The sequence below is a fragment of the Amia ocellicauda genome, chromosome 8, assembly GCF_036373705.1.
Source record: "Amia ocellicauda isolate fAmiCal2 chromosome 8, fAmiCal2.hap1, whole genome shotgun sequence".
NCBI classification, from domain to species: domain Eukaryota; kingdom Metazoa; phylum Chordata; class Actinopteri; order Amiiformes; family Amiidae; genus Amia; species Amia ocellicauda.
In genome coordinates this window covers 38,427,612-38,450,881 of record NC_089857.1, presented here as the reverse complement: position 1 = coordinate 38,450,881, position 23,270 = coordinate 38,427,612, and the positions used below count along the sequence as shown (strand labels likewise).

At 36.7% G+C, this 23,270-nt stretch overlaps 2 protein-coding genes across 2 annotated transcripts in view; one reads left to right on the top strand and one right to left on the bottom strand.

Annotated features, from left to right (window-relative positions):
• The first annotated feature begins 1,658 nt into the window (after nt 1–1,658).
• Nucleotides 1,659–6,739, top strand: ppic (peptidylprolyl isomerase C). Its single transcript, XM_066711328.1, has 5 exons — nt 1,659–1,916; nt 2,545–2,658; nt 2,896–2,989; nt 3,274–3,458; nt 5,831–6,739. The coding sequence occupies exons 1-5, from the start codon at nt 1,674–1,676 to the stop codon at nt 5,957–5,959; spliced, it is 765 nt and encodes a 254-aa protein (XP_066567425.1). The 5' UTR covers nt 1,659–1,673; the 3' UTR covers nt 5,960–6,739.
• Nucleotides 6,740–6,744: 5 nt separating this feature from the next.
• snx24 (sorting nexin 24) overlaps nt 6,745–23,270 on the bottom strand; it is a 35,977-nt gene continuing 19,451 nt past the window's right edge. Inside the window, exons 2-7 of the mRNA XM_066711329.1 lie at nt 21,946–22,029; nt 21,238–21,342; nt 10,976–11,070; nt 10,833–10,865; nt 9,128–9,192; nt 6,745–7,961 (exon numbers count right to left, since the gene is read on the bottom strand). Coding sequence (XP_066567426.1) covers nt 7,891–7,961; nt 9,128–9,192; nt 10,833–10,865; nt 10,976–11,070; nt 21,238–21,342; nt 21,946–22,029 — 453 coding nt within the window. The 3' untranslated portion in view covers nt 6,745–7,890. The remainder of the gene's footprint in view (nt 7,962–9,127; nt 9,193–10,832; nt 10,866–10,975; nt 11,071–21,237; nt 21,343–21,945; nt 22,030–23,270) is intronic.

The window sequence follows — 23,270 nt, the reverse complement described above, 5'->3', positions numbered from 1 at the left end:
GTATTTTTTTTCCAGCGGTCGCAGCAGGATTTCCCATAAAATGTGAAAAACTTTGAATTATATTGTCAAATGCATATAAAAATGTCACGTCTAGAAAGCTGCTTTGATCACAGCTCTCAATGAGAGATATGTAGGCCTGAGATAATATTTGAATACAAGAAAATTACGATGATGATGAGACAAGGGTCAAACGACGCTGTCAGAAACAGGGGCTAGGGGCACAAAACAAAACTGCACAAGTGCACCATGAGCTTTTCCAACAGACTGGAATTGGTACTTATGCCAGAGCAGTATAATCCACATTTTCACTCGGTGCAAAAGTCCTGCTGACTTCAATGCTCAGCGTCATACATTTGTGTTAAAGAAACACTCTTACCTGTGGACACTTTCATGAAACATTCTTGTCTGTAGGGACATCCATAAGACACAGATGCTGCCTCCACCCATCTGCAAACAGACTTAAAGAGGGGGCAAAAGCTTAAATCAGTGTCTTCTTAAGAACAGGATTTGCTTACTCCTTGGATTTACTCTCAGCAACTACTGCATTAGCACATGAAATTCCCAGTTTGAGGAATGTGGGTCTTCTCTAAACCTTAAAGGATGCTCAGATGACCATGACATCCAACGTGTCTAAAGCTCTGGTGAAATCTGAAGGACTGGAGGTAATGATCTGTATACAGTCAATGGCCAGGACTGAGAAGCAGGTCAGATGTTAAGGCCCTGATTAAAATCATATTCAATATAATATGCATTATTTTTGCTAGGGAATCACAACTACACACAACATGTCAAGATATTAGAATAAGACACCAGGCAAGCGTCAACACTTTGACAGGTTGGTTGTTAATAACAATACAAATAATTAAAAAAAGGTTTGTACATTTGCAAACGAAACATGTAAATCGCCCAAATTATCCTTTACAGCAGTCAGTTTAGTTGTAAATTATGTTGTCAACCTTCACAAGATAGATAAACTTCAATAATCGGTGTGAAGGCCAAAGTCTTGAAAGTCTTCAACTGCATGAAAGGTACATAGCTTTGAATTAAGACAAAAGAAGCTGTTGACTTGTCTGCCACATGTGCGATGAACTGAAGTGCTACATCCTACATGTAAGCTCCTATTGCTGAGAGATTAATCAATAGCAGAAGTAATGTAAGTAAAATGTACCTGTAACATGGGAAACACCCCTATACATAACCTGGTCAATCACCAATGAGAACAGGTACTTTTGCCATTACTCAATACTCAAATACAGACAAAGCCCAACGGGAGTAGAATAAAACAAACTATAATGTATCATTGCAAGACTATATTCGAGGTAAGAGAAGTTACTTTGTGTATAAAGTCACCTAGAAGATAGAGAAGTGTAGTAAAGTATCCTTACATTTCATTCACCAGAAAACTAGTGCGCCTACCTGTTTTCAATTCCCGAAACATATAACATCTAAGCACACGTTTTGGATGCGTTTCTGTTCGTTTTTTTAAAGAATAGATTTTATTTTAAAATGTGGTAGAGAAGATGCAGTCACATCCTTGTACTCCAGCGCCTATGTTGTGCAATTGGCCTGCTCTCTTTAAGAGGTGGGGTCAGCGCTTCTGCGGGACGCATCCTCCGCGAACGTGGGACTTGTTCTTGTAGCGCAGACGTCCGCAGTTCTGGGCCGCTCCACCAATGGGGTCGCTGGGATTCTGCAGATCTGCGCAGACCTGCGGACATCTGCGCTACAAGAACGCGAGCGTCAGCTTTCTTGAGTCAGTCGGCGCTTTGCGGCTTTTTCTCCCACGTCCTTCCTGGAAGAGAAACATGGATCCGAGGAAGGCACTGTTAGTATTCACAGGGCTGTTCTTTTTGGGCGCTTTTTCCCAAGATGTCCTGTGCATGAGGGGGAAGAAGGGACCGAAAGTCACAGCAAAGGTTCGTATCGCATGTTTGCGGGCGTCGCGACGGCTGAGCACCAAGGTCGTGGTGAACACATCTGTTCTGGCATGCAGATGTGAGGAAGCCTGACACATTTCATATATTGAGTTTTTCATAATACTAATAATGATACATCTAGTTGTTTGCCATAGCACATCACTAATATATTCAATTGCAGTGTTAATTCCAAATACTGTATTAACCTTCAGGTTTGGAAAAATAATTGAACAGACTACATTTTTCTGCCTGTTTTTAATGCAGTAATGTAACATGGCAGTTCTTAATTTCTGGAATTTTAACTAGGCCTTATCAAAATATTGTAATTGAAGAGAGATGAATACACTTGAAAATGTATTGCTACTCATTTTATTATCAGTAATGGTAGTACAATGGTATTATACATATTTATACTGTGCTAGTCTTTTATATTATATTATATTATTATATTAAATTATTTTATGTTATATTTTACTTGAACTTCCATGTATTTTCAGAGGTAAACACTCCCCCCATGACCATCAGTTGAACTCCTGAAAAAGCCCGTATTGATTTGGGGCCAAAAACTGTTTTTCTCCAATAGTTTCTGCTCAGGTCAAAATGTAAAGTCATTTTCCCCTCGTGTTAGGTGTTTTTTGACATCCAAGTGGGTGGACATGAGGTTGGACGAATCGTGATTGGCCTGTTTGGAGATGTCGTACCGAAGACTGTGAACAACTTCATAGCACTCGGCACAGGGGAGGTATGACTCATTAAATAATCCCCTGGAATAGGTCAATACTGGATTTCTCAAAAAAGAAATTGGCGGTATGTAAATATGAAACAAGACCAAAAAGATGGGGTCGTGCCTTTTCCCTTGACTGAACTAGAATCCATTATTACAACTCTGACATGACTAATAATTTAATCGCACAGCTGTTTAAAATCAGTTCTTTAAAGAAGAAAGCCAATGCAATACCTATATTACTTTGTTTTACAGAAGGGATTTGGCTACAAAGGAAGTAAATTTCACAGAGTAATAAAAGATTTTATGATACAAGGAGGTGACTTCACTGCTGGCGATGGAACTGGAGGTAAAATGTGTACATTTCAAAATAGACAATATTCTGTGTGGATTTACTCTTCCTATCTCAGCTCTGAATGCTTTTTTGAAAATATTAAGTGGAGAGCAGATTACTAAACCATTTCACACCATTTGTAACTTAAATGAAAACAAATAGTAAAATGAACAAGTAGATATTAGAATAGTTTTTTTTTTAGGGGAAAAATAAAAGGTTTAACCATATCCATAAAGCATATGAAACACATCATTGTCATCCAATTTAGTTTTTCTCTTAAACGTGCCGTTTTCCAATAGGCAAGAGCATCTATGGAGTGACATTTGCCGATGAGAACTTCAAGCTGAAGCACTTGGGGACAGGATGGGTCAGCATGGCTAACGCAGGGCCAGACACCAACGGCTCACAGTTCTTCATCACTTCTGCTAAAGCACCCTGGCTGGATGGCAAGCATGTCGTATTTGGAAAGGTCCTTGAAGGAATGGTAGGTACCATGTTTAAAGACCCAACTTGGGCGTCTGCGTTGGCTTAACTCCATAGGTTACTTGCAAGAGATGAGTAGCTCCACTTTCAGGTCTGTATTTGGCATGCCACTATTAGATACAAAGCTTTTACAAGTATACATAAGAGACTCAGATTATAAAAATGTAAAGGTGGGCACATCAACCTTGGACCCCTTGAAGAAACAGCAGCCACTAGCAAACTCATGCACCAAAGGTGTGCCAAACCTGCAATGCATCTTCTAGGTGGAGATGTCACAAGAATGATGACTATGTTGTGAATACTGTGCCATGTTCCAGCTGTCTTTCCCACCAAACTGGCTGTAAGTGTGAGGAAGGGGTGGCGTTGCTCAATGTTTATGTCAAAATGCACCAAGATGCTGAAAATGTGAAATAAATATGAGAAACAAACTCCATAGCAACACATTTTATGAAACATCTTGGACTGGAATTACAAGATGTCAATGCAGTATGTAAATGTGTTTATACATTTTGACAAAGTTAAGTGTGTTCTGTGAACTGAGCAGAAAGATTTTAAAAAACAGAAGTTTCATATTCAGGAGTTTGGACAGCTACAGAGCAGTCAAAGGTAAACACAAAAAAACATGAACTACACAATTAGAAGAAAATTGTAATACATCAGGAGTGAAGTACATTATACTTAGTTACGCTGATATTCATAGGCCACATATACAATATTTGTTTGTAAAGAAGACGCCTAATAGTGCAGGGGTCAAACTACAATAAAGGTATAATATAAACTCTCATCATTTGGTAGGACAGTGTGAAGTTAACCCTTAAGAACCAGTGTGATGTATACATCTCAAACATTTAACAAGCTTGGCACAAATATATCATCCCAATTTACCAGGTCTCCCTATGTGACGCGTGTCATCCTTGGTTCCTAAGCAGGGCTGGAAATGAAGGTCGCCTGCTCACCCCTGGCACGTATTTTGAAGGCAGGGCGAGTGACAAATATTAATAACTAGCCCACCTGGTGAGCAGCGTGTAGTCAATACAAAAAACAAATACAGTTTTTTTTTCCCCTGTGAGTTACTTGTATCACAATACCTTTAGTTTTACTAGACTGTAGCGTCTTTCATATTTTGTTTCATGCTGAACTAACTTCAAAGACACAAGTCCACCTTAAGCTCTCCACATCTGTCCTCGTGCCACAGTTGGCAGCAAAATCAATGCACGAGTTCAATGAGCAGATTCTGTGCAGAATATGTGATCTGTACATCTTCACACACCAAGGGTTTTGGCGCTGAAATTTATTTGTACATCTCTCGATCTGTGCATAATCTACACAGCGCCTTGACTGAAGAACTTGCCCAGTCTTCAGTTTAACGTTAAATAAATCGTGAAAGATGCTTCTTGCAAGTGGACAATGCTTGTGTTTCAACAGAAAACAAACTATCACTAGTGAAACAACTGGAGCCTACTTGATCACTTTTTGTGATCAAATACTTTTGAGGGGAAACATTAACAAATACAAATTATACAAATGATATCCCCTTTGTCAGGCTTGTAAAAAAAAAATCAGGCTACTTGCCAGCTGGCTGGTGCCCAAAATCCATAAGTTCCACCCCTGTTCCTAAGGGTTATAAAAAAGCAAAAAACACTTAAAACAAAGCAATACGAGACATTGTGGGAAAATTCATCCTATTACTTAAAAAACAGTATCAGACCATAATATTAATACCAAAATAGCCAGGTAGGTCTCACCTGTGTAACCATGAAAAATGTCTCCATGGGACAATTAGAGTTTCATGTTACACGTTCACAGACAAGCTTAGTGACCTTTAGATGAATCTACACACCAGAATCGGAAAACCCACGGGTCAGGTATATACAACTGTGATCCTGGGGAGCCACACTTCAGAACACTGTATAGATCATCTCTATTAGTAATGTCTTTTGCAACAAGTTAGATTAATTTAGGACTGATACCCTCAAGTCCACAAAGGTTCAATAGTGGTCTTGCTTTAATTCCAAGTGGTCCCTAAATGTTTGTCATTGGGGGTCACCCTGCTTATATGTTAAAAAGGAAATTGTAAAATGTAGATTTTGATCTTTTGACATAAGGTGGCGTTCTGGCATTTTGGAGATACAACACCCTTTACTTTATTTTTTCCTCAAATATTTAACAGTATAAAAGGAAACGTAAAACAAGACATTGTGTTCAATCCATTTTAATTAATATGCAGTGGCCTTTGTGAAAAATCACCTCGCTGTGCTATACGGAGATAAAAGCATTGAACTACCAATAGAAAATGTAATAAGCAATAACAATGTAATAATGCATATAAATCTGTATCGTGAAGTACATGATCATTTTGTGCTCTCGTTCCAGTCTGTGGTGCACACAATAGAACTGCAAGACACCAATGACAGGAACGTGCCCTATCAGGACTGCGTGATCATAAACAGCGGGAAGATCGAAGTTAAAGAGCCATTCGTCGTCGAAGTGGAGGGCTGGTAGGACGATAACATCAGGAGATATGCAAGCTCAGAAGCTAAATGCACAAAGCAGTTGTATGCTGAAAAAGATCAAATGTTGATGCCACTGAACAATATTATTTATTGATAAGAAAAAAAGGGCTGACGTGATTTAAACTGTCCGATTCTTTTCTGGACTGTGGTTATCTTTTTCACACAGTTTATATGCAATAACCCCTACAAAATACCACATATGTTATGTATATGCATTTTGTATAGTGTGTAAATGTTGTGTTACGTTTGTGCCTGTATGTAAACCACCCTTGTGGTTCATTAGTCAAACATGCACCTCGTGTAAAAAACAATATCTGATGTATGCAAAGTGACGGGTGCATGACGTGTCCCAGCCAAGTTTAAAAACAGTATTCAGCTGTCAAAGAGAATGTACTTACATTTATTTAACAAATAACTGCCAGATATTTAAAACAAACAACATGTGTGCACTTTGTAAGAGAGACAGCTCAAGACAGCTTGTGTGTGTAGAGGTTAAATACCACTGTATTGTATTGTATTGTATTGTATGCACTAGAATTCCTAATACTAGGCACAACTGTAAGTGTCCACACAATATAAATTCAGCCATAACTTCCTCCGTCATTGATAAAATTCATTAACACTTATGTAACATTTACCATCAGTTTCTTTGCAGCTGCCGCTAGTAACTGAGTTAGTGTGCCAATTTCAAATGTTAACACTATCCTGAATCATGATAACTCGCTGCATTCTAGACAAGGAAACGCAATAAAATGATACCAAGCAAGAACTGCATTGTGTTTTAATTTGCTTTATTACTGTACATTGTATCCCTATTTTCAGATTTAATAACTGTACACAAAGTGCTGGAAAACCACACCTCGACAACACGTTTATAGCTATACTCACACTCAACATTTCAAAATTGAATGGAAATGATTATGGTGCATCTAGATGCTAAACAAGTGTCTTGATCTTGTGTGTTCGGTACAGAAAACCTGACTACGACTAGCTGGTGATGGGATTTATTGAACCTATTTTCACAATTAAAATTCACTGCTGGAAGAAGACACGTGCCACAGCTTTCGTATGAATACAAATTGGAAGACAATTCAATCTCTAGGAGTTTTCTAGCGTTATTTTTCATTCTTAGTATGATATTTAGTTAGAGGACCTGATATAGCCTTGTCACACATAGATTTGTTGTTTTCTTAAACACAGAACAAAATATCAGATTAATTTTGCCACATTACATGACTAAACGTGTCTTTCCAGAAGCAATAACCCTATCAAAGCTCAATTTTTGTCTCTGATCACAAATTAATAGGGTGATATAGCAACAGAAACACACAAACGATATTATAAAAGTAGTTTACATGATATATTTTTTCCCAAATGGATGCTAAGTCAGTCAAACATATTTCTTATTTAAAAAATATAGTTTTTAAATAAACATAGACATAGGATACAACGGAGATACTACCTTTTATATTATAAAATGTCAGCTCACACTAGTATCTAAGTTTCTCACAGTTATGTCAGTTATTCTAAGTAGTGTTGATTTAACACGTCAGCCATGATTTGCCAGCTGTAAAGTAGTTTCCATACTTTCCCACCAGTATATAGAAACAGCTTTTCATATCTGCTTTAAATGCAGCAATAAATATCTCTTTATAATGGTATAAAATATTCCATGTGACACTTTTCAGTTTGGCTCATATTAGTTCAGCAAACAATCAACTTCTAGAAGTTTGACTCAACAGATTACCTTATTCTGAGTAGCACCAGTCTCATTGCTAGTCTTGGATTATTTCATTAGTCATAGTGCAATACTTTGATAATCCACACATCTAAATGTTTCAAAACAAAACCTTTTTAGTGTTGTAAACTCCCTTTTGTCCAGTTTAAACAACTCTTCATCAGCCTCCATTATTGCATTGTCTATTTTGGTTGAAGATCTGGGTAGAAGATGCCATGAATAACACCTTCAATAACCACGTTTGTAAATGTATCTGAAAGCAGAAGGAAAATTGAAAGACATGAAAAAAAACAATTGGAAAAATGTTTTTATATCTTTCATCAAAAAATTGATTACATTTATCCATGAAAAAACATTAGGTTTCTCAAAAAACAAACAAGAAAAACCTCAGTTCTCTCAGGTCAAAGTAAATAAATTCTTATTGTCTGATGTGTATTCAGTCCTGTGAGCAGAAAGGGCATTGGGGAACTGAAAACAGATGAGCAATTCATTAGGAGAATGAAAACAATCTCCTGAAATTACAAACAACCATCAACGTCTCTTGTTCTAACAGTGCAAAAGGCCAGATTTCTAAAACGCCTAAGTATATGTAATCCACGTAATTACTCTTGTTTCACATGCATCAGTTGCTGACAAGCGTTCCAACATATATTTATTCTCAGGTTAATAAATGTGTAATCAACTGATTTTATGTCCTACCTCCCAGAAAAAAAAGAAAAAAAAAACGGAAAGCAAACCCAGGTTTGAGCATTTACAGTAATTGAAAACGGCAAAAGAGAAAATTACAATCCAAGCATGTTATTAGATTACCTTTGAGGGGTGTACACATTAAACTGAATGAGATGAGAAAACAGTGGCCATAAAAAGGGAGATACTGTATGATCCATTACACATCCAGACTTCACTGTCTATGTCAGTGGGATCTTAATCCTTTCACTTGTGTAGGTATTGGCACATTTAATATGCATTAATACGCCTTGGTAATACTGTACTTTTAAAATTATATTAAAAATAACACTTTTACAGATGATAATTGTTTAGACTGGGCAGTGACTGTGCCAGCTGAACCCCAGTAAGTGGACTGAGTAGCCACTGCCTACAAAATCTGATCTATTGTTTGCTAACTGAATTTTAAAATGGTTTCAACAAGGAGACATTACACCTTGTTATATCAACAAAATCAAAATAAACTTAGGTTATCTTTTAATTTAGAGGGACTTTTAACCAAATATGGAAAACAACAACTGATAAAAACAACAAACATACATGACTATACGATGTAAAGCTCTGCTGTTGATGACATGTTGCAGTGGACACAAATCCATGTCAGACTCAGGGGCCAGAGTTTCCATTTAGTTGGTTTATGTGGTGAAGGGTGTAACTAGTAAAGAGCTGTTAAAGCATGACAGCTTCCATTACCATCGGCTGCAGGCAAGACATATGGATCCCTCAGGAACAGCAGCACGGGCTGATGGGACAGTTTACTGCAAAGGTCAAGAACAGGAGTGTCAGCATCAGTGGACGCTAAACAGAAAATACCTCAAACTCTGTGTGATAAAGTGAGGCAATCAACCTGGATGCGATGAAACTGGCACACTTTCAACTGTATGCCTTCTGATACATAAAAAGGTGAAATAATCAAAGGAGGAACAAATATGTAAATGTTATGCTCACACATATGACTAGCATTATTTAATTGAATATCGTTTTCTACTGCGGCCAAGTGGGTTAGTCTCTGGGATTGCTTGGCAGCATATGGGCCGGCCTGTGTCAACAGCGTATTTCTACTTGACTATATAATATAACATCTTCTCAGAGTGATTGTGTTGTAATTTGTGTTTACATTCTTATTTTTCCATGTTGATTAGCACTGTCAACAAAACAGCTGCATAATTAACTTCTGAAAGTCTCCTGCCTCAACATGTACTATGGGATACAATTACCGGATGACATGAGATGACATAGTGGGCAGGTCAAATAACAATAAGCAGAAACAACAATCCTATAGTAAGTAATCCCACAATAAGGTGAATTTAAATACCAGGACAGTGATCACTCACATAATCTACACCTTATAGGTTAGCATTTATATCCATAACCTCATCCAGAAGGGTTGTCTCATCACTGCCAATCAATTCGTGCTTTAAACACAAGGAATTACCGACATAGTTTGTATTTTGATTGTCTACAAATTAGAGATGCATGGCTAGTTAAGAGTCATGCTGCACCACACTCGTGCTGTCAGGTTTCTGCCTGTAGATCCGTCTCTGTCCCCTGCTGAGCACTGACAGTACACATGTGCCAGATTGATTGTGTGTTTAAATACACTGGAAACAAACAAACAAGTGAACAGAACATTCCTCCAGAAAATGCATACAATTAATTAGGGGACCCCGCAATGTTAGTGTTTGTATGTTATGGTCTGTCAGTTAGTTTTAAGCATGGCGAACCACTGCTGAATATACATATCCCGCAAATTCAAATTTACGTCATTGTCAAGAGTTCTTTCCCTATTATACAGTATGGAGTAGGAACAATTGGCTTCCTTTGTAAGCACTTATTTGATCAGCTACAGAACGTCAGCTACAGAAATAAGAACTGGGTGAGGTTTCTACAGCAGTAACTGGAAAAGAAAAGCAGTTAATAGGGAAGCTTTACTGGTTAGGCTCTTATTTTTGTTATTAATCATACTCTTTGTTTTTTCATTGTGAATAATATTGGAGAATTACAGCGTGAACGAGCATTTCTTTAATATTAAAACTGGAGGCTATTGTAGTCATATGTGTGAGTAACCCTGATCATTCGCGGCCTGTTCAGCAAATGGATTTCTTTGGAGATGCATTACTGTGGATAATAAGCCTGATGATGTCAAAGGGGTTTAGAAAGAAAAAGACATATCGATTCTGAAGCACAATGATAGGAAACAGAAAAGGGGAACATATTTATTATTAAGGACCGGCAGTATTTTTGAATTAAGTTTTCGTGTAATAAAAAGCAAACTTTGTCCTAAGTGTCATCCGAAACACAGGAAAAGGATAGAACACACAATAGATAATTACTTGGTTTACCAGTTCCGATTGCTCTCTGGTGTCTGAAAACAGGAAAATAAAAAGACATAACATACCTCGATTCTTCAGATTCAGTCTCATCAAGGGATCTAAAAAAGAAAGATATTAAAGACTCCACACAGACATGTACTGTATTGCAATAACACTCCTAACATGACATACTATGATTGTAATATAATTTAAAATTGTAAAACCTTACCCACAACTCTCTGTTTTTGGCAAAGAAGGAAAGTGGCGGATATTAAGAAAATCAAGAAATATTTTGGGAAGAACTTCATTCTCCATGATTATAGTCTGTAACACAACAAAAGAATCAGAATCACACATTAATGTTTTAGTCAATTTTATACCTCAAATCTTGGCAGGTTTCAGACAGCTGTAGTTAATTACAGACATCAGAACATTGTTTCACCCTGTTTATTCAATGCTTGGAAAAATGTTTATTATCGTCATTTTTATTACCATTTTTGGAGAGATCACAAAATTAAGTTTTCTTCAGGCGTGGACCAAATCAAAATGTGACCCCCTTGCCAAAAACAAATTCTTATTCCAGTAGTTAAATGGTAGCTTTTTGTATGATAGAGCATTCTTCCTTGTACTTAATGCAAGATCAGCATCAAGTACCGTTTTTAATTTGCATTAATCAGGGGGGTTAATTGAAGTTATGATTTAGTTCAAGCTGAAGTTCTTATGACAAAAACGTGATCAACAAATATACCTTCAGGATATGCCATTTTGGGGTTGCGTGATTATGATCTACATTTTAAAATCAATTTTAAATCCTTCTAATATCCCTCAGGAATGACCCATTTAACACCAATTTACATGCCTGACAAGCAGTAACATAGAGCACTAAACACCACAAAACAGCCAATTAGGTTATATGTAAAGATCTTAAAGATAATGTACCTATTGAATGTGGATAAGATAAATGAGAACTGGTGTATGGTGCATTGTATTGGACAGATCAATCATCCACTCATTTAATATGCCTTTATACTACATTTATATTTACTTATATTTATATTTATATTTGTTGAAGGTGAAAGGGTTTTCCAGGCTTCTGTTCTCTCACTCTCACAGTTTTCCATTCATTTATTCTTTAGGTTGAGTGGTTGGATTGATATAGTGATGTTTCAGACTGATAACCCTGCTAGTCAGTCATTCAAATACATATGTGAAGGTTGCAAGACCATAAACATGACATTGCACTGAAACATTGATTAGTCAAAAACTTACAATACTGGTTATATTTAACCTGAAGGAAGGGATTTAAGTCAATGGAGTATCACATATGGCATTTGAATGACAATGAGTGATGCCAACAGTGTCCAAACTTAATTCAAGCACATTTTGCAGCTAAATATTGGTTTGTGAACAACTACTTTAAAAAGAAAATCCTTAAGGCAAGATTTCATCCCTTTTTAGGTTTAAAAAAGTGGTCTCCCAATGGATTTTATTGATCGCTTACACATGCTTCGGCAGTGGCATCCTATATAACTAATTGTCAGAATTTTCTCTTCCTGTAGTCAAAATGTAGTCACAAAATTACAAAGGGACTTGTTCGGCCTTAACCTCAGCTAGATGCCATCATGCAGTAGAAAACAGTGCTAAAATATCACAGGATAATGCTGTCCGACAAGGGAGAAGTATAAACAATGTAATGATTTCCCTCGAGTTTCTCTTCAAGAGAATTGTCACTAAACCCGGCATAAATGGTGACATATCTTCACTGAGGACACTGGGAAATCGAACATTGGCATTCTTTTTAGGTCCGAGCCTACTCATCAGCCAATTATAGTGGTAACTGAAGAGCTTACTGAAAACCCAGACGAGAACAGTTTGCTAACCTTCCGAGATTATGATTGTGTACACTGCCACACAATTTTAACACGCGCTCTTCAAACTCTGAAGCCCCAGCAGATACTTATAAATGAATTTCAGATATAGTACAGGAGGATCCTATATCAGCAGAAGTGCCTTTTAATAAGTATTTCCCCAGCTGCGGAGCAATGGCACAAACATCCCTCCCTGCTTGTAGCATTTTTTCTTTTTTCTTTTTGGAACAAAAGGAACCTTATTCTAATACCAATAATACCAATTCAGTATGTATAGCTACATTTCTTCTAAAATTAAAGCAAAACAATTAATCAAGCATGCGTAAGTTCATCAAAGACATTGAGATGAAGAGGTTTTATATGAATAAACATTAAACATGCTAAATCTGACTGATACAGGCACGGTTAGGTTTATTGTAAAGATGGCATCTTCCAGCCAGAACTGATATACTCAATGTATTCTGCATGTCATAGTTATCATTAGCTAGATATAGTGTTCCCAACACAGAAAATAATAGGTTCCTCAATCAATCAAATTGGGCTGTGTGCAGTTGTGAATGCTTTTCTGTGAGTTTATTCCGGGAAGGAAGTGCATTTTTCTTGTAAACATATAAAATATATGTGGTTGTCAACAAAGCTCCTCATATAACCTGACTGTTATCGCCACGTTCTATGGCAAAGTGAGTCATTCAGGTATCAGCAGATATGATCATCGTATGACTCGGTTATGGGTTTTCTTATTGTATTTCTTTACTTTTTAAGGAGCCTAAACAGCTTGGGAAAATTCCTCAATATTATATACTTTTAGACAGACTGAAAGCTTGTATATTTTCTATATGATTTACATATGAATTCAACACATTATCTCCCCATTAATGTATTGTGTTACTAATCCTCTCTCTGCCATTGTAGCACACCTTTTCACATTCTTTCAAATACACAATACACTTAAATATTCAGGGTATATAGCATCTATATAGTGACAGTTTAGTAATTTAAATATAATCTATTTACTAATATTCAGCACCAACTGATTAACACAACATCAATGCTAACTCCATTTAAGCCATTATATTACAAAAAAACATTTAACTAAATATGTAATTATTTTAAGAATAACAATGTTCAGTATAATGTGGCAGAAATTATATATTCTTAATGTTGAAATGAAAAGCCTGCCCTATCTTTCTACAAAATCTCTCAACTGTCTTTAACAATTTCATAAAAATAACAGTACAAAAATACAAACACAAAAATGGCAATCTGTGGATTGAATATAAAAAATGAATGCATTTCAAATGATGAATTTGAAAACAGTGCCTACACAAACCTTGTTGTACACAGAGAGTTACATTATAAATCTAAGAAAATAAAATGCTCTAAAACCAAATAGTTCAATACAACAGAGGGGTACAATCGCTGATCTTCAGGGAACTGTTTCCTTCCCCCAGTACCACACAAGATGTTGAGCAAAATATATTCATGCCATTTTACAGCATGATAAGTTTTCTTGTGTTTGTCTTACTGATGTTTTTCTTCACATCATGTATGATGGGTCAGAATGAACTCCCTGGAGCCTGTCAGACATTCCCATTGAAACTAATTACTACAAAAAGCAGGTGCTCACATCAAGTCGCCGCGCAAGATTGCAAGGAGCGCTGGGAGTTCAGTGCACTTGGGGTTAATACACTCATTTCTGAGAAACTTTGCCAGCCTTGAAACAATGCATACAGAGTGACCATCTGACTGCAAGGGAAATAAGGTGGTCATTTCAAGCCAGACAATAAAATACAAATAATAAAAAAAACACCCCCATACATCACTTTATTTATGATTCACTTTATTTATCTATGCATCCATCCATTACTACTATCAATCAGTTGCATGTTTTTACATTTTTACTTTACTCCAATCCTTGTTTCTAGGCTTTTACATAGGTAATGATCGTGTCACTCTATGTTTACAGGGAACAGAATAGACTGAAAAATGAATATGGTCCTAATTTACACAGCATTATCAAAACTGATAGGCTGTGATTGCCTCCACTCCTCTGAAAAGGTACTGCAGAAAATTGCTATTAACTTTATAAAGAACAAATCAAGTTAATCAACCTTTCTTCTCCAATTCTTTGTTGTGGAAAAGGAGGAAAAAAAAGAAAGGGATGAATAGGCTAAATGAGCATGCCCGGGTCTGCTGGTTCCCAACTGCAGGAGGAAATCAATAGCAGCTGAATGCCATCTGCTTCGGGCAGCAGAACACCACCAAAAGTGTGAGCCATGCATCTTCCCGTATTGAAAGGTTATTTTTATGCGAGTAAACAATTCATCCTCTTCCTGCACGCTTGATGCTCATTTACCACATTAGATCAATACAATATGCAAAACAACAAAAAATTGAATCCTAAGAGTGGTTCTGATGCCAGCATGATGGCTAATCAATATTCACCCCGCTCAGTCACACACCAAGTGGGGAACATTTTATAGTGAGAAATGTAAATGATGATGAACTCTAGTGGCAAAATTTCTCAAATTTACTGGTGGCTTACATAGATACGGATGGATAGATAGGTAAATAGATATACATATATATGAATCATGTGGGGCTGAAAGAATAACTGCTGTGTTTTTGTAATGCTATGTATAGCCGAAAATGCAGATCCCCATTTACAGTCCCTTACAGGGTAAAGATAAAAACATAAAAGGATTCCTTTTATTATGTAGTGGACTAGGAAAACAGAATAATTATAATCAAATATTTGTCTTTATTAATGACTATCTTAGAGTCATTTATGTAGTCATTTTGGGAATCTTAAATAGCAAGAGCTGCATTAATAAATTTGTACAGGACAGTTGCTCCATATTGTGTTTGACTGAACATATTCCCTTTTGGATTACATCTACGTTTACATAAGCAAAGAATGTGCTCTATGACTAGATCATGTGTCTGTTTTCGGGGCATCATAGCCCTGAGTGAAACTATCCAACCTGTAGTAAGGGCATAATAGGAAAGGCAGAAATTTCCAGTGCATGCACTGTTAACCACTCTGAACCTGTTACAGCTCTACAGGGAATTGTTTGCCTCTTATTAGATTTTCTACAGCACAGCCATAAGTGATAAATGTACTGCTGTATTCACTGTCAAGTTAATCAATGCTGCCAAAGTTTTGTTGACCTAACAGCAATCCATAAAGTGAGCTGCGTTTTCTGTCTCCCTATGACATCTCAGTCCACAGTGGGGCTATGAAGTCTGAAGCTTCTTCAAAAGGGAATGGGGTTTGAAATACTGTCTACGAATTGAAATACTGTCTTTAAAACAGCCAATTGCCGTGATGCCTTGCCTGTCCGAGAAATTGTCTAAAAACCACAGTCACTCAAATGGATCCAGTTTGATGGTTAAAACACTGGCAAATCGATAACTTCACAGATGATAGAACCTTGTCAAAAAAAAGAAGAAAAAAAAAAAAACATGCAAGTGCCTTCAAAAGAAAACCCTCGTTTCCAGAAGTTACTGCTTTAAGACATTAAGGAAGCAGGCAACTCTGGGAAAAGTAGGATGTTACTGAGGCCTTCTTCTATGTGCGGTACTGTCATTCACAACAGCTAAGCAGAAAGAGGCAACTGCTGAACAGTCCCATAAAACAAATTGCTGCCACGCTTTCACAAGCAATTATAGTCTTATGAAATATGAATTGCAATTGATTTTTCTTCCCAGGGTCATTCCGTAGCATGTTTGATGTACTCCATGCATTTACTTGGACAGAAAGCTGACATTTTTTTTTTTTTTTTTTGCAGTGAGACGTTAGAAATGTAATCTTTCTAAAATCACAAGTAATTCATTGTGGCTTCTCTTCGGTGACACTTTTCCTCCCCAACCAGGCAAACAAGGAATGGTTTGATAAAGGCACAGAATGGTACAATTACTGAAAAAGGCAACACAACCTGCCCAGCGAATACTGATTAACCTTTTTCATGCTGATGACAAATGAATCGTATCAACTCTGTAAGACTGCATTCATCAATGCCATTCTGCACTAAGTTCCCCATTTTGCTGAAAAATTACAAGTTTACACTAATAAAACCAACCTCACCACTTTAGGGTGTAATACAGTTTATATTAAGCCACCTTTTGAACTGTTTACATTCTTATTAACCTCTATCGTCTGCTGCTCTATAAGATAATTACTAGTGCATTGTCCAATATACATATATTTTCTTCTGTAGTGAATGGAGAATGTTTCTGTGGCCAGAGAGTTCATCCAGATTTTTCGTACTCTTTGTTAATCAATTATAAAATGAACTTAGTGACAATGTTTAAAGGGTTCTTAAAAAATCTAAACAGTATGCATATAGAATGCATGTTTCTGTTACATACACACACATCATTACAGCACTGACTGAACCGACTGGCCTTTCTACATATAACACACTAAGCTTTGCATTGAAGTATGCTTTGGAACTTGGAATAATAATGAATGAGGATCCCACAGGGCATTGTCAGGCAAAACTCTCGCTCTGACGTTTCGGATTATAGACTTGAAGTTACCAGTCAGATCCTGGCTAGAACACTAGCTGACTGGAACTGGGACCCTGTGGGGGCCCCATGGAGGGATGGGGTACAGGGAGGCTGTGGCACTGGGTGTCACAAGTAAGGGAGGTGTGCATCCTTTTGTTCACACAAATGCCTCCCTGTCTGTCTTCAGAGCTCTCATTGCTAAACACATATGTGCAATTAAACACATACGTCCACAGACGTGTGTGCAATGCCTTCCCCAGAACAGCACAGGGCGTTAGAGCTAGGCTGAATGATAACTGGATAGTCCAAACTGGTGGATTAAAAAAAGGGTTGGGGTAGGGGCATAATTCATACATTTGATATGAGATTTTCACATTTTAGATTTAAATAATACATTAGGGTTTTTAAGTTTACACATTACATTGTAATTTGTTCTGATTTTCTACAATAAATACAAATAAAAAAATAAAAAAGGTTCAAATTAAACAGACCTAACTTAAAAAGGAAATTATCTACATGCAAATTGTCAGTGATTTAAAATGCTTTATTGCACCATTTGCATTTAACCGAAGAACTTTCTGTGACCTTCAATTTCAGATAGAATTAACTGCATGCAATTAATCTGTTCTAGTATTTGATAGCTTATTTATCAGCAATGCAAAGGTTGAATTAATGGGGCTTGCTAGATGGGGGTTCTTTTTAATTGGAAACATCACAGCAATTAGCACACTGCTTGCTCTACCAATTAAGAACAATTTGGAAAACGCTTTTTTTTTTTCTTTTTTTAAACTATTGTCCACTTGATTAGATTTTAGTAGACATAGACAATACAAATGACAATACAATGCAATAGTATTGGTAAGCATAAAAACCCAACAGCCAGATTACTTACTGTGAGAAATGTGAAACACTCTCATCAATTCCCTTGTTTTCTTACATTTGTTTCACTGTATCTTTGCCTCTGCAGTTAAAAGGCAATGTTTCTTACAAAAAGCTGCTCTCCACACCATGCCGCTATACTTGAATCGTCTCAGAAAATAAACCAAATCAACACAAGAAGGAATTATTTTTCTTGATTAAGCGCCCTATGTCCCTTGGGGGACAAAACAAAGCAAACAATTAATCTTTTCCTATTGGTTCTCAGAAGCACCTACATTACTTAAGTGCAAGATAGCCTGGTACCTGTAGCAGGCAGTAATTAGACTTGGCCTGAAAACGAATGGACTCAAGTCAGGGAGCCTAATCTGCTGAGAGTTTCCATTTGACAGCAAGGTTACTCTGGTAATAGCCCCTGCTCTGGAAATATTGTTAAAAATTACTAAACAACAAGTGCATAATTAACAAGGTCTGGGATTTTATATATACTAAGTAATTGGAAAGAATTAGCAGGAGAAAAATACATTAATCTCAACTACTAACAAAGTGTTTAATCAAATTAAGCAGGGGGGTCACTGTTCATGGTTGACTTAGCGGAGAGAGCCTTGCCTCATTTAAAACGGGGAAAAAAAGGAAAGGGCTTTGTTCCACCTGCGTGCCTTCTGATATCGATAAAACTGCGAACATGAGCGAAGGTGCTGGAGAATGAAAAAACAAGAAGGCCTGCAGGTCAGAAGAACTGGGTACTTTGACATGATACTGAAACATTAATTGCCAAAATAGTTTTGCTGTACAGAACACAGTGCTAAACACGGAAATATACCATGTAGTGTTTTCTGTTTTACCCGGGAAAGACACTAGGATTAATACCAATAAAAAATGAAAAACTTATGTTTAGTTGGTGTTCACTCCAGATTATTACATTTACCTCTTTTTTACTTACCTTTATTTTTACTTATACTTGTAAATCAAACTGAGACCTAGGTCTCTTTTACAGTTGAGCCCTGTATTATAAAATAAAACATACAAATGCGTGGCTATAGAACACACACACATTAAGAAAAGCAATCACAATTAACAATAAAAAGGTAATTTATCAAACATTTGAACTGCCTTATAGACACCAGAACTTCTAGTTTATTTATGATCTGAATATATAAATACAACAATAATACAAATGTGTGTATTCATGTGTGCATGTGTGTATTCATGCACCCATAAAACACCCAGACGCAAGAACTTCAGCGTTGAATATGTGTTACTTTTCAGTACAAACGTTTTGAAATAAAATGGTCAAGGAAAAGATTTATATATTTGAAAAATTCTACAGGTGACGATATTATTATTAATAAGAAGAATAAAATTGTTATCAATAATATCAATACACATTACGTTTCCCATCTTCTTTAAAGATCTCCTGACAAAGAGGTTAATGTATTTTACATCCCAAAGAAGGGAGGGCTATTGGTTATTAATAACAGTTAAGAGGTGTCTTTCTCAATCAGTATTACTTGAATGCAAGACCACCACTGCCAGTTCCAAAACCTATTGATAAATAACAGACAGCGCATATTGTCCTACATTCCCGGGCTTGCTCCAAAAAAAACCTGTAGACTCTGGAGAATGTGAACTCAGCTGATAGAAACAATGATGGATTTCAGTTATTAGCAGATCAAAAAGATGGATGGTATTCTGCTTTTCCCAATCAACATCATCATCTAGATCTATTTAAAGATACAATGTGTGCTAATAAACTTAGTTAAGCCTTTGATAACATCAGAGCAGTATAATCTTCAGCATTACAGCGCATCTGTATCAATCGATAAAATCACTTGTACCGGTGAAGGCACTGGTAAATACTGACAATCCTAGTCATTAATATTATTTAACACGGTTTTCACAGGCTTTAATGAGGAAGGAAAAACAGTTTATCTTGTACTAGATTTAGCATGTAATCTCTCCACTGCCACCTTTAGTTGAAGAAAACCCAAAGATGGGGAAAAAAAAAGAGATACAATTGCCCTACAAGTTACCTTCACCCTATCCTAAGGGGTAAATGACAGGAGTCCAAGGTAGTCTTACAGATGTGTGCTTAGACTAAATTAATTTATATATTTTAAATATGTATACACTACGTAGTTCATAGTATTTGGAATCATCCCTTAAAATGGACTATGTAAACCTTTCATGGTGTGTGCACTCACTTTTAATAATTTTTTAACTGTGCACACAACATTTCCCAGAAATATACACAACCGCCTATTTCTCAAGTAAATCCATATAGATTTTTGAAACATTCAATAAATGTGGGGATTTCTAATGCATATGCACAGTATTTCCATTCATGTGTGTGTGAAGGAGTGTATAATATTAAACCTCATTTGAAGAAATGTTGTGTATCACGGACAGACAATTTTATTATATATAAGGAAAAACATTGGGAAGACAAACTTGTAGGAAATATCACATCAAACTATTTCTTCTAGGAGTGGATTGGAGACACATTTAACAGCATTTTTAAAGCAAAAAGAGAAGTTTGAACACCGGAACACCTGACAGAGATACTGTGACAGCAGCAGATACAAGGTTTAGACACAAAGAACTGTGATCCCGTGACAGTGACTGAGATCGGCCATTATCTCGTCACAGTCTGTATGTCAGAATTTGTGGCACCAGCAGTCTGTGCTGTAAAGGTGTGATGCCCATGCAGTGAGAAATCAATACATCTAAAAATCCCAAACAACTAAAACCAGAATCCAAAAAAATCCCGCTCCCCCTCCAAGAAATTAATAAATCAGAGCAAGAAAATAACACAGCAAACATTAAATTAGTATTGCTTAGAGGCCTTCTGCTGAGTAAAACTATCTTGATATAATTAAAATCATTAAATGGTTTAATACTGAATGCAGAGTTTTAGCTGAAGTCATTTAAAGTCTTTGTTTCATGATCTTTGTATACAGCAGGGATGCAGGGATGTGATTAGTGGCCTTGTACAGTAGTGGCAAAAGTCTTACACAAAATCCACACTGTGTTGATTAATATTCTTATAAATTGCTATTTCTCATTCTTCAATGGAGTTTTTGACATCACAAGGCTGTTACACTATGCGATATGTTTACAACTTAGGGCTTCTGCAATCTATTTGTATAGTCTCTTTAGGTTCTGCTTTAATACTCTAATAAAACAATTGTAAAAGGTTTATTCTGTTCTGTTTCAAAAAAGCAAAGAGCTGTACCTGCAGATATACTTCCAGCCCGAGTCGTCTTTGCTCAAGTACTTTAGGAACCCAATTTCTCACATGCTTGGATGGAATCTCCGGAGGTTTTATACATTTTTTTAGCTGCAAGGAAAGAAAATAAAAATTGCACAGCATCTCAATAGATTTCTTTTTATAAGAACACATAGAATTTGACTGCAAACAGCACTATATTCCATTATTTACAGCTAAATTGAATGATTCGTCCTCTGATATGCAGCCTATTTAAAGACCAAAAGTCTGCGTTTTTATTATCAACACTTTATTGTATATCTATGTGGAAATCAATGCAATTGTTCATAGTCTACCATTACAATAATACACCATTAAGTTCAGTACTTAAAGCCGCCTTCTTTACCAGCACTCTTTTTTTATTGTTGGTCATTCCCTGAATGTATTTTATTTATTTTATTTATTTTATTTTCGTCCGTGAAGAGTGTTCAAGTTGACATCATCGCAGTTGCTGGGGATTGTGACAGTCAATAATGAATTGCTTTAGATGAATGAAGACAAACCTGAGACAATCTGAGTTTCCAGTAGGGCTGAGCTGCTTACAAGATAAATACTCTAAGGGTGCCACTTCAGCCGATGATTAACAATCCTTTCTTGCTCTATGTGGACCTAGCACCACAACCTTTAAGTCAGCCATGAGAGCGAGGGGGTGGGAGGAGGAGAGAAAATGGTTACCTTTTTATGCAGGGCATGGAATTCACTGTAGCGCTTCTCCACTGAGTGCTGCCTTCCACTCGTAAGAACATCGATTTTAAAAACCTGAAACAGATACGAAAACAATAATGATGTTTAACCTGATTAAGGCTCATAATTTATTTATATATATAAATATATAAATTACACACACACACTATTCAGGGCTCAGGTTAGCCAGGTTGTTCTGCAAATTTACGAAAACAAATTATGCATTACAGTTATCCTTGGAAAGTTACATAAAAAATATTTTGGGGGGCTGACAAGAGTAAAGGATTCAAAAAAGAAACAAATACACTGCAAAATAGGAACTCCATGTGTGGAATCACTAACGAAACTCTCTCAAACACAGTGCCTGTCTGGTGGCAGAAGCAGTATATCTTCTGCAAGACAATAAATGCAAAAAGTGCTTTGCAGGTTAATTTCTCCCTAACCTGCATATTCATCTGCAGACTCAGCTGCACACACGCTGGCAGTTATAATACAGAGGGGGTAGGCAGCAGTTCATTTTCTATACACGATGCACATGACAGCTCCCCCCCCCCCTTTTGCACCATCCCGCTGCAGGGTGAAAGGTCACAGGAAGGCACTCTCTCGATGCACTAATTACAATCCACTGACATGACATTTCTGTGTTTCGAGGGTCAGTGGGTCAGGATTGGGGAGCAGATGATAGAGAACACGGCGTAGCGGCTGCAGCACACAGAACCGTAACAGATGAGCTCCATGGTACGCATCTTAGCCGTACAAAACTGAACATACAGTAGGGACGTGTTCAGCGTGGATCATACAACAATGTGCAGAAGCTTCACACTGACGGTGATCAATGGATGAGAAGCAATGCCCTCCTGAACCACACATGATTGTTTAATTATATACATTAAATTCTTCCAATATCAAACCAATATTGGCATTGGCATTTGATAAGTCTGTTGTTGAATGGCATACAGTGCATTGCAATAAATAAAATCTATACAATTAAGCTGCTTATTTGTAAAATAATACTTATTTGTCAATCATTAGGTGCTTTCTTGAAGTAGTAGAATCGCCAAATACAAAATGCAGGACAAATCATGGATATTCCTGGCTTTTGAAATAATAGACAATTTGAAATAGGATGTATTCATGAGGACATTTTTAAAAATATACATTTAATGGGGAATTACTTATTTAAAAAAAAAACGGAATATCTGTTTCAATACATTGATTCAGGGTGGTTTCCCTCACTAATGAAAACTGAAACAGAAAACAATGTAATATTCACAGATTTCAACAACTTATCAGTGCGGTCCATTAATTAAACCATT

Bases quoted from the DNA above. Each gene is read 5' to 3' on its own strand.
- ppic (XM_066711328.1), top strand. From the start codon at position 1,674: ATGGGGTCGCTGGGATTCTGCAGATCTGCGCAGACCTGCGGACATCTG. The intron at 2,990-3,273 runs GTAAAATGTGTA...GTTTTCCAATAG, and splicing joins TGCTGGCGATGGAACTGGAG to GCAAGAGCATCTATGGAGTG. The intron at 3,459-5,830 runs GTAGGTACCATG...CTCTCGTTCCAG, and splicing joins GAAAGGTCCTTGAAGGAATG to TCTGTGGTGCACACAATAGA.